This window comes from Grammomys surdaster, unplaced genomic scaffold (genome assembly GCF_004785775.1).
Source record: "Grammomys surdaster isolate TR1022 unplaced genomic scaffold, NIH_TR_1.0 130, whole genome shotgun sequence".
NCBI lineage: Eukaryota > Metazoa > Chordata > Mammalia > Rodentia > Muridae > Grammomys > Grammomys surdaster.
Genome location: NW_021604588.1, coordinates 26827632 through 26843639, shown reverse-complemented (window position 1 = coordinate 26843639; position 16008 = coordinate 26827632). Strand labels below are relative to the sequence as shown.

The 16008-nt window shown below is 37.1% G+C and overlaps 1 protein-coding gene across 2 annotated transcripts in view; it reads left to right on the top strand.

Annotated features, from left to right (window-relative positions):
* Positions 1 to 16008, top strand: part of Cd46 (CD46 molecule) — a 34065-nt gene that overhangs the window by 13576 nt on the left and 4481 nt on the right. The window contains exons 7-10 of one of the 2 annotated variants that reach the window (XM_028759544.1): positions 953 to 1000; positions 5883 to 5924; positions 8294 to 8329; positions 9718 to 9781. In XM_028759544.1, coding sequence (XP_028615377.1) covers positions 953 to 1000; positions 5883 to 5924; positions 8294 to 8329; positions 9718 to 9781 — 190 coding nt within the window. The remainder of the gene's footprint in view (positions 1 to 952; positions 1001 to 5882; positions 5925 to 8293; positions 8330 to 9717; positions 9782 to 16008) is intronic. The other variant, XM_028759545.1, reaches the window with a different exon arrangement.

The window sequence follows — 16008 nt, the reverse complement described above, 5'->3', positions numbered from 1 at the left end:
TAAATCTCAATTACTGGATCTAACTTGTTTAAAACATACTCTAACTCCTTCACATTTTAAAGGATGGAGAGAATTGAGAGTTCTCATGTACATGCTCACCCAGTAATTATTAGAAACCCCTTTTTTATTTTCTTTCTTTTCTTGAGACAAGAGTTTCACTATGTACTAGAACAGTCTCTGGAGAACAGGCTGGCCTGAAACTCACAGAGATCTTCCTGGCTCCCAAGTGTTGACATTAGAGGCATGTATCACAATGCCTAGCCCCTGGAATATATTTGTATAATTTCTACAAGACCCTGATACTTCCCAGTAGCTACTTTCTGTATGTTAGTTGAGAATCTGTTGAAAGGAATCTTTGAAAGAGTTGACAGTAAGCACCTGATAAAAGATTTATAAAACACTAACTTAGTTTATTCTTTAAAAGACAAAGCATGGGAGAAAAAAGTACAAAAGAGAAACTAGATGCATCCTTCTGTAAAATAATAATAATAACAATAATAATAATAAAAGACTTGGTAGAATTGTCAGTCACTTTTTATTGTCCATTAGGAAAGACGTGCATTGGAAAGCAACAGTAGCAGCCCGTACTGGTGGTGGTATGGTAGGTCTGATGGTGTGTGAAAAGTAGAGAGATCATGATGCTGTTTGTACGGCATCTGACTTGTTAGGAGGCATGTTTACCTTGAATACATTATTTTTATAATTTACTTTTAGTTACCTTATAGGATTTGTATTTGTAAAATACAAAGCTATAATGAACATTCTTGTACACATGTCTGCAATTATATATGTAGGCCAAACATTCCCTAGACATAGAACTATAAAGAACAGGAAGTATGTGTATTTTTTTCCTTTCATAGGTAATCTTTTTCAAAATTTAAATATTAGAATTAAACCCATAATTTTATATCAATAATTCAAATCAATTGATAGACTCAATCTATTTTTCTAGGTCCTAAGCCTACTCATCCCACCAAACCTCCAGTTTACAACTATCCAGGTTTGACAGTTCTTTATCTTAACTGAGGTAGTTAAATGAGTTCCATGAGACATAGGTGAAAAATGGTGTGGTTTTAATTTCATTTCTTAACTTAAAAAAAATAAAGCTGAATTTTTTTTGGGGGGGGGGATGGAGGTGTCACTATGATGCTCAAACTCTCTTCAAATCCTCATCTCAAGTGACCTTTGCCTTTAGGTTCTTGCCACCAAGTCCAGTGAGCATTTACTCATATTTTTTCCCATTTTTCTAAAATGTTTTGTTGATTTGGATTTAATAGGGTTTTTTTTTAATAAAAAAACTATTATTAAAAGTTTATAAACTTTTAATGTGAAATGAATGTTTTTGTACTATTTTTACTTATACTAATAAGTTTTAGGTTTCTATACTGCTGGATATAGATTTATTTTTATACATTTAAATTCTATAAATAATGTTTCCAAGGTTAATTACTACTAATAATTTTAGGGTTGCCTTTTATTTGTTCTTATACGTCAACCTTATCTTACTTTTTCTTTCTTATTTTTTGTAACTTCATTCTTTTATGTGGTGTCTGCGTGTGTGTGTGTGTGTCTATGTTACGTATGTGAATGCAAGTGTGGGTATTTCTCTTCCACCTTATTCACTGTGACAGGATGTCTCAGTCAAACCCAGAGCCCACAAATACAGCTAGCCTCCAAGGCTAGAAATATAGGTAGATTGCCTACATTTATGTAGGTTTCTGGGGATCAAAACCTCAGATCATCTCTCTTATGTACAAAGTGTTTAACCCCTGTGCTATCTCCTCAGTCCATATTTTCTTTTTTTTTAAGCAAAACTTTTATATCAAACTCTATGTTTCCTATTGAATTGTTCCTTCCACTTAATGTCTTAGATTGAGATTTATTTAGATGTAGTCTCATAATAGTTGCATATTATATATCATACTTTACTATTCTGCTAGTGGTCATGTGTGTCCAGAAGTTTGACATGATTGGGTGATTATTTATTAATTGTTCCACCGATGTCTACAAGTTGTATGTTATGTAAAAAGCTTTAGATAAGGATGGGGACGGACAGATGATTCAATGGTTCAAAGCAGAAGCAAGTCCTTCTCTGTACAGGACCCAAGTTTGATTCCCAGTACCCATGTAGAGTGGCTCACAACCACCTGTGACTCCAACTTCAGGAGAAAGACACTCTCCTCTGGTCTTCTAGGGTACGTGAATACACATGGCACATACATGCAAAACACACACACACACACACTCATACACACACACACAGATGTACAGATGTGCATATAGAGACACATGAATTAAGAAATAAAAATAAAATTTTAAATAGGAAGCTTTTGTAGTTTCAGTGGTGGGAATTACATAATCTCAGACATGTATCTGAGTATGTCATACAGAATTGTTGGTACATTTGAAACACATGATGATGTCTGCAGGGAGAGGTAACAGGGTTCCTCCCTCCCTCATTACCATTTAAGGACTAAGAAGTGCTGATGTAGGTGAACTATAAGCAGAGCTTCTTCAGCTGAGGAGAAGACAGCTTGCCCCCGTCCAATTGCACATAAAGTCACAGGGATTAAGGCTCTCTTCCTCCTTTGAACTCTAGCCATTCTTGTGTCAGATTTGTGTTTTTTATCCACAGTACTTTTATTTTTTAATATTTGACATATTTTTTAAAATCTATAGATAACACTGATAATTTTACAATTTAAGCAGACAGTTCTTTGGCATTACGCACCCTGACATTCTAGTGAAGCCAATTCCCATTCACTATCCTTAACTGAGATTTCCACTGTTAAACAATGACTTCCCTTCCCTCTGGCTCCCAGCACCTGCCTGAACACCGCTCTCCTTGTTTCCCCTTACACTGCTGTCTGTTCTAAGTACCTCCTACAGCTACATCATACAGCGTTGGTCCTTTTGTGTCTTGCTTACTTCATATAGCTATATCCCTTGAAAAGTATTTTGCAATCCATGTAACTTTCATCTGGTGCTAGAACTCTCTTCCATGCCTGAATAATACTCCACTATGTGTGTGTATTGCCACACTTTTTTTTATTTGTTCATCTGTTGATAAACTAAGGTCGGTTATGTATACCTCCTAGCTATTCCGTACAGTGTTGTTTTGAACATGGAGTTAGACACCTGTTCAAAGTTTCCACTTTGAATTCTTCTAGTGTACATCCAGGAGTAGAACTCCCAGGTCATAAGGTGATGCAATTTCATTTTTTGAAGAAATGTTGTGCAGTCTTCCGCAGCTGCTACATAATCTATACTCTCACTGGCAGTGAACAAAAGCTCCAGATTCCCTGCGTCTTCTCTGTTAGTTGTGCTGGTCTTTCGTTTCATTTTATTTTTTATTTTTTTTTTTTGTAACAAGAACCATCTGTTTGTTTTGTGTCACTATAACAGAATACCACAGCTGAAGGTTTCTGATGGACAGAAACTTCCCTCTCATGGTTCTGGATTCAGGGAGATCTATAATGTCAAAGTCCTGCTCTTTGGAAAAAGCTCTTCTCGCTACAGCATAACATGACAGAAGGAAAACGAGTGGCAGGGAAAAGTCTGTGCAACATCGCAGAATTCCTCGTGCCATAGTGAACCCAGACCCTAGACAATGGCACATGTGTGCTCTCACCCTCTCAGTACCCTTATGTTGGCAGATGTTTCTGCATGAGTTCTGAAAAAAACAAACATTCAAGCCATAGTGCCAAGTTAGTAGATGTGGTTAGTATCATTAGGTTTTGCTTCTATTTCCCTAAGATTAGTGAAGTATTGAGCATCTTACCATGGGCTTGTTGGTCATCTATGTATCTTCTTTTGAGAAATACCTATTCAAGTCCCTGGGCTTTTCCATTTTGGTATGCTGTCGGTAAGTTTTAAGAGTAATTTTTATATTCTATAAATAGCTTATTAAATGTGCAGTTGACCAACATATCCTCTCATTCTGTGCATTGCTTTTTCACTCTGTTGGTGTCCTTTAGTGCACAAAACTTCTCATTTTGATGAAATTCAATTAATCTGCTGCTTTCTTTTTACTGTTGCCTATTCTTTGTGTCACACTCAAGATATCAGTCAGCCCTAAAATCATAAAATGTTTCCCCATCTTTTCTTCTAAAAGTTTTATAGTTTTAGATAGTCTAGTTAATAATTTGATCAATCTAAGTTTTTTTATTTTAAAACTTTAGCCTCATTCTTTTAGCTGAAAATATCTAATTTCCCAACACAAACTGGTGAAGATATTACCTTTCCCCAGTGACTGTTCTTGTGCATCCTAGTTTAAAATCACATTAAATGTGTATATGTGTTTATTTTTGAGTTCTATTCCGTTCCATAGTTCTGTAATGTCTATCTTTATCTCAATACTATACTGTTTTAATTAATATATCTTAGTACATTTTGAAACCAAGAAGTATGAATTCTCTCATTTGTGTTCTTCAAATTTTATACTGATTTAGAATAGATTTTTCTACTTATGCAGAAAGAAAGTATCATCACAATTTTAATAGGGGTTACATTGACTCTGTAAACTGTTTGAGTGTTAAACAATTTTATAAGTATTAAATAAATCAGTAAATTTTTTTGTCTAGCAAACACAGGATTTGGTTTTGTTGTTATTGTTATGACAGAACACAACGAGAAATAATTTTAAAGGAGAAAACGATATATTTTCACTGTTTCAGAGGTTCTGCTGACATAGAAGTGAGAGTGTGTGGCAGAGGAGTCTACTTGTCTTTTAACAGCTAGAGATCTGAGAGAGACAGACCAAGTGTGGCCTTCAGAGGCGTGCCTATATCCTCCAGCAGGGCCCACTTCTTAGTCACTACCACTTACTAATGCTGCCCGCAAATTATATATCTAGTGATGGACTCTATCTACACAATGCCACCATATTTTCAATAACTGGGTCCATCATTTGAGTACCATGTCTTCAATACATGAGCTCTTGGGGGATGCTTGTATGAAAATCACAACCATGAGTTTCCATGTACTTATCTCTTTAATCTTTTGTAGAAAAGGTTTGTAGATTTCTTCATGTAAGACTGTTACTGCCTTGGGATTATTTTTAGATTTTACCTTTTTAAATGCGATTTCAAATATAGCTGTCATCATTTCCTTTTCAAAGTAGTCATTGTTCTTGGTGTGTTGGCTTTGTATTCTGCAACTTTACTGAGCTCATTAGTCTTATGGAAGACTGTCTACACAGAAGCACCTGTCATGCCTGGGGCTGTAGCAAAGTAGTACAGTGATTGGCTATCATGCTTAGGCCTGGATTCAACTCCAACAGCACAAGATCATGGCATTTTCAAACATAGATTTTTATGTATTCCTTTCTAACTCGTAATCATTTTCTTTGTTTTTCTTACCTGATTGCATTGGCTAGATTTCAATACCATATTGACTATAATTAGCAAACAGAGGAATCCAGTCCTGTTCCTGATTTTAGAGGGAAAGTTTTCAGTCTTTCATTATTGATAAAATTAACTGTGGGTTATTATTACATGTTATTTATTTTGTTGAGAAAGTTTTCTTCCACTTCAGGTTAATAACTAAAGTGTTTATTGAGCCAACTCAGTATCTTTAATTTTCATTAGGATCTCATGAAATTTACACACTAATTTTAAGGGAATACTAAAAAGGAACTGTGTATACCACTATATACTATAGTCACTATAGGGAATATTAGTGGACAGGAAGAAAGGAATAATGTAGGATTTTATGATGCTATTCAAAATAGGGAATATTAATGAGATATTTAAGGAAAATGGAAGTTAAGGAGTCTTAACACATGGGTGAAAATAAACAGCAATTTAGACGATTTTGACTTTTATATCTTTTTGTTTTATTTTACCTAACTCATTTTTCGTTCTTTCTTTTTCTTTCTCTAGGATATCCTAATCCCCGTGAAGGAATATTTGGCCAAGAATTAGGTTATTATTTCAATTATTTCAATTATTTACACCCCTGAATTATGACAACTTAAGAGTTTACATGGAAATATACATTTCAGTTAGTAGCAGTTAAAGAAACAGCATATCTCGTCAGTAGTGATAGTTGACACTTAGGATTATTAACTTTGGGCTGTCACCATGACAAATGTAAGTCCCACCATGTAGAGTGATAGGTAGATAAGTACAGTTTCATAGAAGGGTCTTAATAATAGGAAAGGTAGTCAGCTGGTGTTAAAGTACATAAAACACAACCTGCCTCCCAGTGTCTGATATACACAGACCTTAAGGTACTATAAGTTAGATTAGCCTTTTTTCTGTCATAATTTATATAGGCTTCAGTTTATACAATATACATTAAACGAAATCAAGTATAGTTACAACAATTAAAATTCAGTGAAATTTACCAACTTAAGATAAAACAAAAATCTGCTTCATTTTATTTATTAGACTAGATTAGTAATGATTACTCTTCTTAAAAATTACTTTTGGCTTATTATTTTATACAATTGTGTCTGTATATACATGGGAAATTACATCTGATAAACCCATGGTAAATGAAATATCCTCAGTTGAAAATGCACTGAGCATATCTATCTGAAGATTATCAGAGACAGTCAGAGTTCTGATCTCACTTATGTGATCCTGGCTCTGTAGGGAAAGAGGCTTTCCAACACTGCCAAAATCTAAGGTACAGCCTATGTCATATTGCTAACCCAGGCAAATGTCAAAATTCAAAGTTCAACATCAGCTTCTGCTGAGTATGCATCAGTATCATACCGATGTAAAATGAAAACCATTTGGTCAAACCATTACAGTTTGGGAACTTTCTATGTATGCCTCAGCATCCAGTTTTGTGGTCCCTGTGTATCACTATGCCAGTAGACCCAGTGCTTTCTTAAACTGTTAAACATGTGATAACTGGGAAGAGTAGAATGAAGAAAGACTAACATTTCATTCTTTGACTGACAGCAATTTAATAAAAATGATGCAGCTCTAGAATTGCTAGACATAAATACTTCCAAAATTTAAGAATTTTTAGAATTTAATGTTCTCTGATAATCTAATTAGCATCAGCTGTTAATTTGATACAGCCTAGAGTCACCTGAAAAGGCAATGTCAATTTAAATCTGCCCAGATCAAGATTGGCCTTCGGGCCTGGGGAAAGGGTATTGACTTGATTGTTGACACATGTAGGAGAGAGTTCAGTCCACTATGAGCAGAACCTTTCCCTAGGCAGATGGTTCTTAACTGTTTAAGAAAGTTAGCTAAAGTCAAGCAGTGGTAGTGCATGCCTTTAGTCCCAGCATTCTGGAGGCAGAGGCAGGTGAATCTCTGTAAATTTGAGGCCAAACCCTAATTCCTGAATCTCTGTACGTTTGAGGACAGTCTGGTCTACAGAGCTAGTTCAAAAAAAAAAAAAAAAAAAGAAAAAAAAAACAAAACCCCGCCCCAAACCAAAGAAAGCTAGCTAAGCATGAACCTTCTATCAAGCAAGCAATAACCTTTCTTCATAGTTTCTGCTGTGTTCCCTTAGCTGTGAGTTTCCTTGTTAAAGGTAATGTACCACGGAATAGCTGACAGGCCTGCCTTCAAATTCTTGCCTTGACTTCCCTGAGTGAACTATAACCCAGACAAATTCTTTCATTCTCTATGTTGCTTTTGGCCAGAATATTTTATTTCATCAACAGAAAGAAAATCAGCATACCCAGTCAGTCAATTATGATTCTTTAAATTCTTCTGCAGGACTTATCAATGTATGCAGACATTTCTTGAGCATGTCACATAAATGCTCTGCTACTGTGCTATATCTCCACCTCTTAGGTTACACTTTGAAAAGGGAAGGTCTTTGGTATTTAGGGTTATGTTTTCATTTGGAAGGTGGGGGTGGGGTGCAATGGGGCATAGGAAGGAAGACAGGGCCCTGATAAGGTAATTATTTGTAAGAACTGCAAACATTATCTGTTTAATTAACTGAAACTTATTTATGACATTCTTCAGATACACTTTTTGGGAAAAGTGGATTTCTTTTTAAAATTATAAGAAACTGTAGAATGCATACTGAACCAAACCAAATACAAGAAGACAGTATATTGTGTAATGATTTTCCTCTATTCAGTGAATCCTAATTGTTCTGTAATAACCTTTACCAAATAAACTGATGGAGTAAGAAAAGAAATAATACTGAAAACTGAATTTTACAAGTTGGACCCCAAACCTGGAAATGGGCTTATAAGTATTCTTTGATATAAATGACTTGGGTACATTAGTGAGTGTGTTCTCCTAAGTGTGGATTATCTGAACTGATCTAGAGACTTCTAAATGTAAATGTTTGACTTTTTTTTCTTTAGATGCATGGATTAATGCTTTGATTGTTATTACTTCACGTAAGTATCTCAAAATTCTCACTGCTTGAATCTGTTACTGTAAAGCAGCACGTGTTTTGTTTTCTTTTCTTTTGTTTGGCTTGTATAGTTTTTAAACTTAAACTTAAAATTAACTAACTTAGAAAAACCTGGTCATTTATGTATTACCCTTTGCTAACTTATATTATTTCATAATCTACATGTCTGCTTAGAAGTAGCCTGGAAGCACTATGTGCTTTCTTCAGATGATGTACTATGAATGTTCATCCTAAGTATGCTTTTGATAATTTTTAAAATCAAGCCAGTGATCTCCGTTTTCTTACTGTGGTCTGTGATTCCAGGGAATTGGATTTAGAGAATAGAGTCTAGATGGCATCTAAATCTATAACTGATTTATTTTTCCTGCTTAGATTTTGAGTTTGGCAGTCATTCTCGATGGGGTTCAGTAATTGCCTCACAAACCACACAAACACTGATCTCACTCCAACAGGGATCATTTATTGAGCATTCACCCCGAGACTAGTCGACCAGGGCCATGGTACAGATTCAGGAACTGAACCATGACCCAAGTTAAGATCCTATAGGGTTTTAAAGCCCCAAATCCACAAACATCTGTGCCAGGTTATTTCACCAATCAGGATTTAGAGATAGGGGATTTATTTAGGAACATGTCTCTGTTGTAAATTTATCCTGCTTCCATTGGTTGGAGTATTCAACTGTGGCAGGCAGAGGACTTGCCTTGTCTAGCATTCATGTCTTAACTTGCTAACCAGGATGCCAGTTAAATACATACATGTCTCTTTCTGCCAAGTAGGATGTCAGTTCCCAGCGAGGTCTTGGGACATAGTTTCTTATATTGGTACAAGTGTCTCTCTTATGTTGGGGTCTATCCCACAGGCAGCTTAAACCATAAATGCTTATACACAGGTGCAGGAAGTGCTGTTGAGTGGTTGGTTTGGGTCCAAGCTTATTGTAGGTAACTATACAAACCGTTCTATTGACTTTTATTGTAATTGGCTTCCAAGGGCACGGAACATAATAGAATATGTAATCAATCTCGGCATTAGAAAGTTTCCTAGTAGCCTGGCTGTGGTGGCACACGCCTTTAATCCCAGCATTTGGGAGGCAGAGGCAGGAGGATTTCTGAGTTCGAGGCCAGCCTGGTCTACAGAGTGAGTCCCAGGACAGCCAGGACTACACAGAGAAACCCTGTCTCGAAAAAAAAAAAAAGTTTCCTAGTAACAGCAGAAACACATGAGAAAGTTACCTTTTGATGGCAGGCTAACCAACTAACTTTTACCTAGGCCATAACCTATTACCTAGTAGGCCTTAACATCTAGGCCTTAATATTTTACCTAGGCCCTAACGATTCTCAGAGTCACATGCAATTTATTTTCCTTTTCTTGTAGTGGTTGGAGTTGTTGTAATTTGTCTCATCATGCTCAGGTATCTTGACTACAGGAAGAGGAAAGCGTAAGTATTCTAAGTTGTTACTTATACAACTGATTTGTCCTCTGCCTTGAGTACCATCCTTTGCCAAGTATGCCTGTAGTAACATGCTCCACAAATTGCATTTCTTTGCTCAAACGTGGTCAGCTCTCTGACCATCATTGCAGCATAAGGATCTGTGTGAAGCTGCCTTTTTAGCAGCTATCATCAGTACAAGAAAATGTTCTGTGGGACTTGAAGACTGAGCTGCTTAGTGAAACAAGATCATTATGAAGCGCTCCCTGTTTTCTAAGTTCAAAAGCGGCCAAAAGTAAATCTGAAATATTTCACTGTGATATTTTTACCTTGTAGTCACTGTGATTTTTATGATAAAAGCTTATGTTTGTCTAACTTGGCTAGTGGTACGAAGCTATATAAGGGTCTGATTTTTTTTTTTATAATTTAGAATTATTTATTAATGTTAACCAAACTCATTAAGACTATCATATCACCACTTGACTTCTTTCACGGTCTTACTTTTTTGACTACTAATTCATTCATTAATTAGTATTAGAAATAGCTGAAAGGCTACAGTTAGAAAAAAGTGATACTTGAAAAGTAAATACATTTATTTTAAAATGAAATAAATTTATTTTAAAAATAAATAAATCTAAATAATCACTACTATATGTATAAATAAATTTAAGATAGATAGATAGATAGATAGATAGATAGATAGATAGATAGATAGATAGACAGATAGAGCTTTTTACAAGTGAAGACTATACTTCTGTTGTTTAGCCCAAGCTCGATGACTGACTAATTTAACAGGCAACATGAAACAGGGCACTCTGTTATCTTTTATCTGTGTTCTACCTCTATAAAGACTACAATGAAGGGGGATTAAAACAGGAAAAATTAAAAGTACATATACTTCAAAAGAAATTGGGGATTTAGAGGAGACAGGGGCATTTAGGGTGGTATGTCCCTAGGTAAAAACAGGGAGTTAAAGTATTAAATGTAGCAAATTTACATATATTGGAAGATTTGGAATAAATCTTAGGACACAGGTTAGATTAGTGCTGTGAAATTTCTGATAGGATTTAGGTAATTTCATTTTTTTTTCTTGTCATTTTAAAATAACTCTGAAATGACCCCTAATAAATATAAGACCCATGTTTCATGATTCCTTTTTAATTAATCACTGGGTTTGGGCTATATGATAGAAGTATATTCTTCACTTGTAAAAAGCTGAATTTTTTATTTATTTTTAAAACAAAGTCACTTTATCAAGTCTAATTAACTTAAATAAAAACATCACATAGCTATATTGTTGGCGTGTTATTATTATTTTTTGGTCTCCTTTATTAGGTTCTTATATCTACCATCCTTCTAATCCTTATTCCACTCTAATCCCTTTCAACCCCCAATACTAAATAGGAGAGAAAGGTTAGAGGGGAAAGGTGAGAGGCATAGATCTCTTTAGATGACTTCCTGCTGGTTAAGGGCTTGAGTTCCTTGGGGGCAAATCCAATCTATGCCTTCAGAAAATTTAATTTCTTCTTCTCCTTTTTGCTCATGACTCCCTGACAAACCACAGCAGCAGGGACCCGCAGCAGCCTCCTAAGAGCACCCCACCCACCCCAGGGCTCTCAAATTTATACCCTCTTGAAAGCTCCCAGAATTCCAAATATCACACATTCAAAGAAACTATCAGGAGCTAGCAGAAACATCCCTTCTAGTGCAGGAGGCTAACCATAATTACCTGCTATGAAGCAGCAGCCTCTTATCCCATACCTGGGACTGAAACAAAACCATATTCCATAACTAGGGTTTTAAAGAAACCAAAATTCTCACTTTGTAGGCTTATGAATCACCTGGATATCTTCTGATCCTTTGGTCTGGCATAGATCTGAGACCTACTATTTAATGCACTTGCAAGGGTACTGTATGGCCCACTGTATAAAGTGACCCACATTGTTGAAATTTAAAAAATAAACTTCATGGTATTGATACAGAGACAGACACATTGATAAATGGAATAGAATTCAAGACCCAGAAATAAAACCACACACTTACAGACACTTGATCTCTGACAAAGAAGCCAAAAATATGCAATGGAAAAAAGAAAGCATCTTCAATAAATGGTGCTGGTCTACCTGGCTGTCTGTACGTATAAAAATGAAAATAGACCCATATTTGTCATCTTGCACAAAGGTCAAGTCCAAGTGGATCAAGGACCTCAACATAAAACCAGATACACTGAATCTAATAGAAGAGAAAGTGGGAAAGAGCCTTGAACTCTTTGGCACAAGAACTCAAGAAGCTAGGCACCAAAAAATCCAAACAACCTAATAAAAAAGAATGGGATATAGAACTAAACAGAGAAGTCACAACAGAGGAATCTGGAATGGCTGAGAAGGGAACTCAAAACAACCCTGAGTTTCCACCTTACACCAATCAGAATGGCTAAGATCAAAACCTCAGGTGACAACACATGTTGGCAAAGATGTGGAGAAAGAGGAACAATCCTCCATTGCTGGTGGGATTGCAAACTGGTAAAAACACTCTGGAAATCAATCTGGAGGTTCCACAGAATATTGGAAATAGATTGGAAAGACCCAGCAATACTACTCTTGGGAATATACCCAAAAGATGCCCCACCATGCCACCAGGGCACATGTTCCACTATGTTCAAAGCAGCCTTATTTGTGATAGCCAGAAGCTGGAAACAACCTAGATGTCCTACAACAGAAGAATGGATACAGAAAATATGGTTCATTTACACAATGGAATACTACTCAGCTATTAAGAATGAGGACATCCTGAGTTTTGCAGGCAAATGACTAGAACTAGAAAGTATCATCCTGAGTGAGGTGACTCAGATCCAAAGGGGCATGCATGGTATGTACTCACTGATAAGTGAATATTAGCCAAGAAAAAAAGTACAAAATACCCAAGATACAGCCCACAGAACTCAAAAAGGTCAACAAGCTGAAGGGCCCAAGTGAGGACACCTCAATCCCACTTGGAAGGGAGAAAAAGGCAATCACAGCAGCAAGGGAGGGAGGGAGGGACCTAGGTGGAAAAGGGGACAGGGAGGGGAAGAGGGGAGCATGATCAGGTACTGGGTAGGGTAAAAGGACTGAAGCCCCGAGAGGCAGCAGAAAAACTGGAAACAGGCAACCTCTAGAGGTAGGAGGTTGGGGGACCCTCCAGAATGTATCAGAGACCTGGGAGGTAAGACTCTCAGGTCTCAAAGGGAGAGACCTTAGATGAAATACAGTGGGGAGAGGGAACTTCTAGAGCCCACCTCCAGGAGAAAGACAGGATATCAAGTGAGGGATGGGGTTGCCATCCCACCGTCAAAACCTCTGACCCATAATTGTTCCTGTCTAAAACTGCAGGACCAAAAATGGAAAAGAACCTGAGGAAAAGGAGGTCCAGTGACAGGCCCAAAGAGGGATCCAGCTCAAGGGGAGGGCCCAAAGCTATTCCTGAGGCTATGGGGTGCTTATAAAAAGGGACCTACCATGACTGCTCTCTGCAAGACCCAACAAGCAGCTGAGAGAGTCAGATGCAGATATTTGCACCCAACCAATGGACAGAAGCTGCTGACTCCTGTGATTGAATTAAGGAAAATCTGGAAGAAGCTGAGGAGGAGGGCAACCCTGTAGGAGGACCAGCAGTCTCAATTAACCAAGACTCCTGAGAGATCTTCCAGACACTGGACTAGAAACCAGGCAGCATACATCAGCTGATAGGCAGCCCCCAACACATATACAGCAGAGGACTGCCATGTATGGGTTCAGTCATAGAAGATGCACCTAACCCTCAAGAGACTGGAGGGCCCAGGGAGTTTAGAGGTTTGGTGGTATTGGGGGTTGGGGGTGGGTGGGGACATCCAAGTGGAGACAGGGGTGTGGGGAGGAAGTATGGGATGAAGAACAGTCAGAGGGTAGACTGGGAGGGGGATAAAATGTAAAAAAAAAAAAGATTAAATAAAAATTTAAAAAATTACTGTCATGCTATCATTCTGTTTATTTTCTTTTCTGATATTTAAGATCATTAGTCTTTTTTATTATTCCTTTTTTCTTTTTCTTTTCTTTTTCTGTCTTATTTCTTCTTTTTTTTTGAGATAGGGTTTCACTACGTAGCTCTGAGTATCCTCGAACTCACTTTGTAGACCAGGCTGGCCTCAAACTCAAGAGATCCACCTCCTCTGCCTCCCTAGTGCTGGGAATAAAGGATGCACCACTATACATACATATATATATATATATATATATATATATATATATATATATATGGTGATGTGTGTGTGTGTGTAAATGTAATATGTATATGTATGTATGTGTGTGTGTGTTTATTTTTTATTTGTAGAAGTGTTTTGTCTACATGTATGTAAATGTACATGCCTGGTGCACAAGGCGGCTAGATTAGGGCACCAGATCTCCTGGAACTGGAATTACATCCAGTTGTGAGCCACATGTGGTTTGAGGAACTCTAGACCTAGATCCTCTACAAGAATAAGCGAATTTTACCACTCAGCCATTTCTTCCATCCCTCCATACCTCATGTATGTCTAACTTTTTCAAGAGTGGGTTAACAGGGGGCTTTATTTAACTCTTACGTGCTATTTTCTTTGTAAGATTTACTTATTTTATATATATGAGTCCAGTTGACCTCAGACGCACTAGAAGAGGACATTGGATCCCATTACAGATGATTTTGAGCCACCATGTGATTGCTGGGAATTGAACATAGGACCCCTGGAAGAGCAGTCAGTGCTCTTAACTCATGAGCCATCTCTCCAGCCCTTGTGCTATTTTCTTAATAGTGTTTAATCTCTATAATCTTTCCCCTCAATGTGGCTTTCATTTCCTCTAAGTTATCAGGAATAATAAATTAATTTTCTCCTCTAATCTCACTTGACAATCAACACAGAAGATGGCTGTAAGAAAATATGTAGGTTTTCCACACAGAGAAATCAATCAGATCTGCAGTAGACAACAGTTGCTGCCCTTTATTTACTTCAATCCAGATCTCCACAGTTCTTCCCTTTAGACGACAGTCCCAAGCTCAGTTACGTTACCCACCAACTATAAGATACAGTCACCACAATTAATTTGCTAGAGTCATAGAACTCAAACAGCTTTGAACAGCAGAGGACAATTGTATGTCAGAGAAGGATCAAAAAGACTCCATGCTTTCAGGGAAAACAACCCCTAGAAACCTTTTGTCCACCTGTCTGGAATCTCCAAACAAATCCTTTCTGCCTCTCCTCCCTTTAAATAATCATGTTCAATTAGATCATTTAGGCTTAAGTTCTCTTTCTTGGAGGTTAGGCAGTACTTGAGGGTGAGTTTCAACCCTCAAGTACTGTCTAGATCTTTTCTGAAGCTTCTGGGAGATTCCAGCCATGAATCAGTTCATTAGAACACACACACACACACACACAAAAGGAGATCATTTTGGAGAGTCTAAGGATATTAAGAGTTGTTGGGTACAGAACAATGATAAAGATCAAATATATATTTCATAATACCACATTGCTGGCTAACTTCTTATACAAGACTATGTAAAATGTATAGTTATTTTTCTATTTTTGGGGAACAACCGGAAGAAAGCATAGATGTTCTCAAATTGTTGCTAAAGTGTGGTTTTAAAAACTGGCTTTGATGAAAGCAGATTATTTGTGATGACTTGAGAGCACAATGATCCTTCTGCAGCTCTCATCACAAACTACATTGCACAAGTAATACTTGTAAGAGCATTAGCATCATTTAAGTTTGTGAGAAACAGCCAAAAGTAGTCTACAGTATTGGTTATTGTCTCTCAGGTATAAGAAAAGGATAGAATTTGGAGTGGTAACTTCTCAGTAAACAATTTGCCATACAAGCACAAAGAACTGAGTTTAATCCTCAGGACCAACATAAAAAGCCAGGTGTGCTGCTCCAGGCTTTGTAACCACAGCACCGGGGATACAAAGATTGACAAATTCCAGGGGTTGCTATCCAGTCAGCCCAGTCTGTCACATATACAAAAGAGTAAGTTAGGATCATTGACATGTCTTAAAGAAGTATAGTCCACACACTTCTCTCCATTCTTCTTCCCAGTCTCCTTTGTTCACTTTCTCCTCTTGGAAGCAACAGACTGCTTGACATTCATCTTAAAAAGTCTATGTGCTTCTGAACAGGTGCTTTTTCTTTAACTGTTTTCACTTGTGACTTTTTTATATATATGCATGATTTTCTTTACTCCAGCTAAGA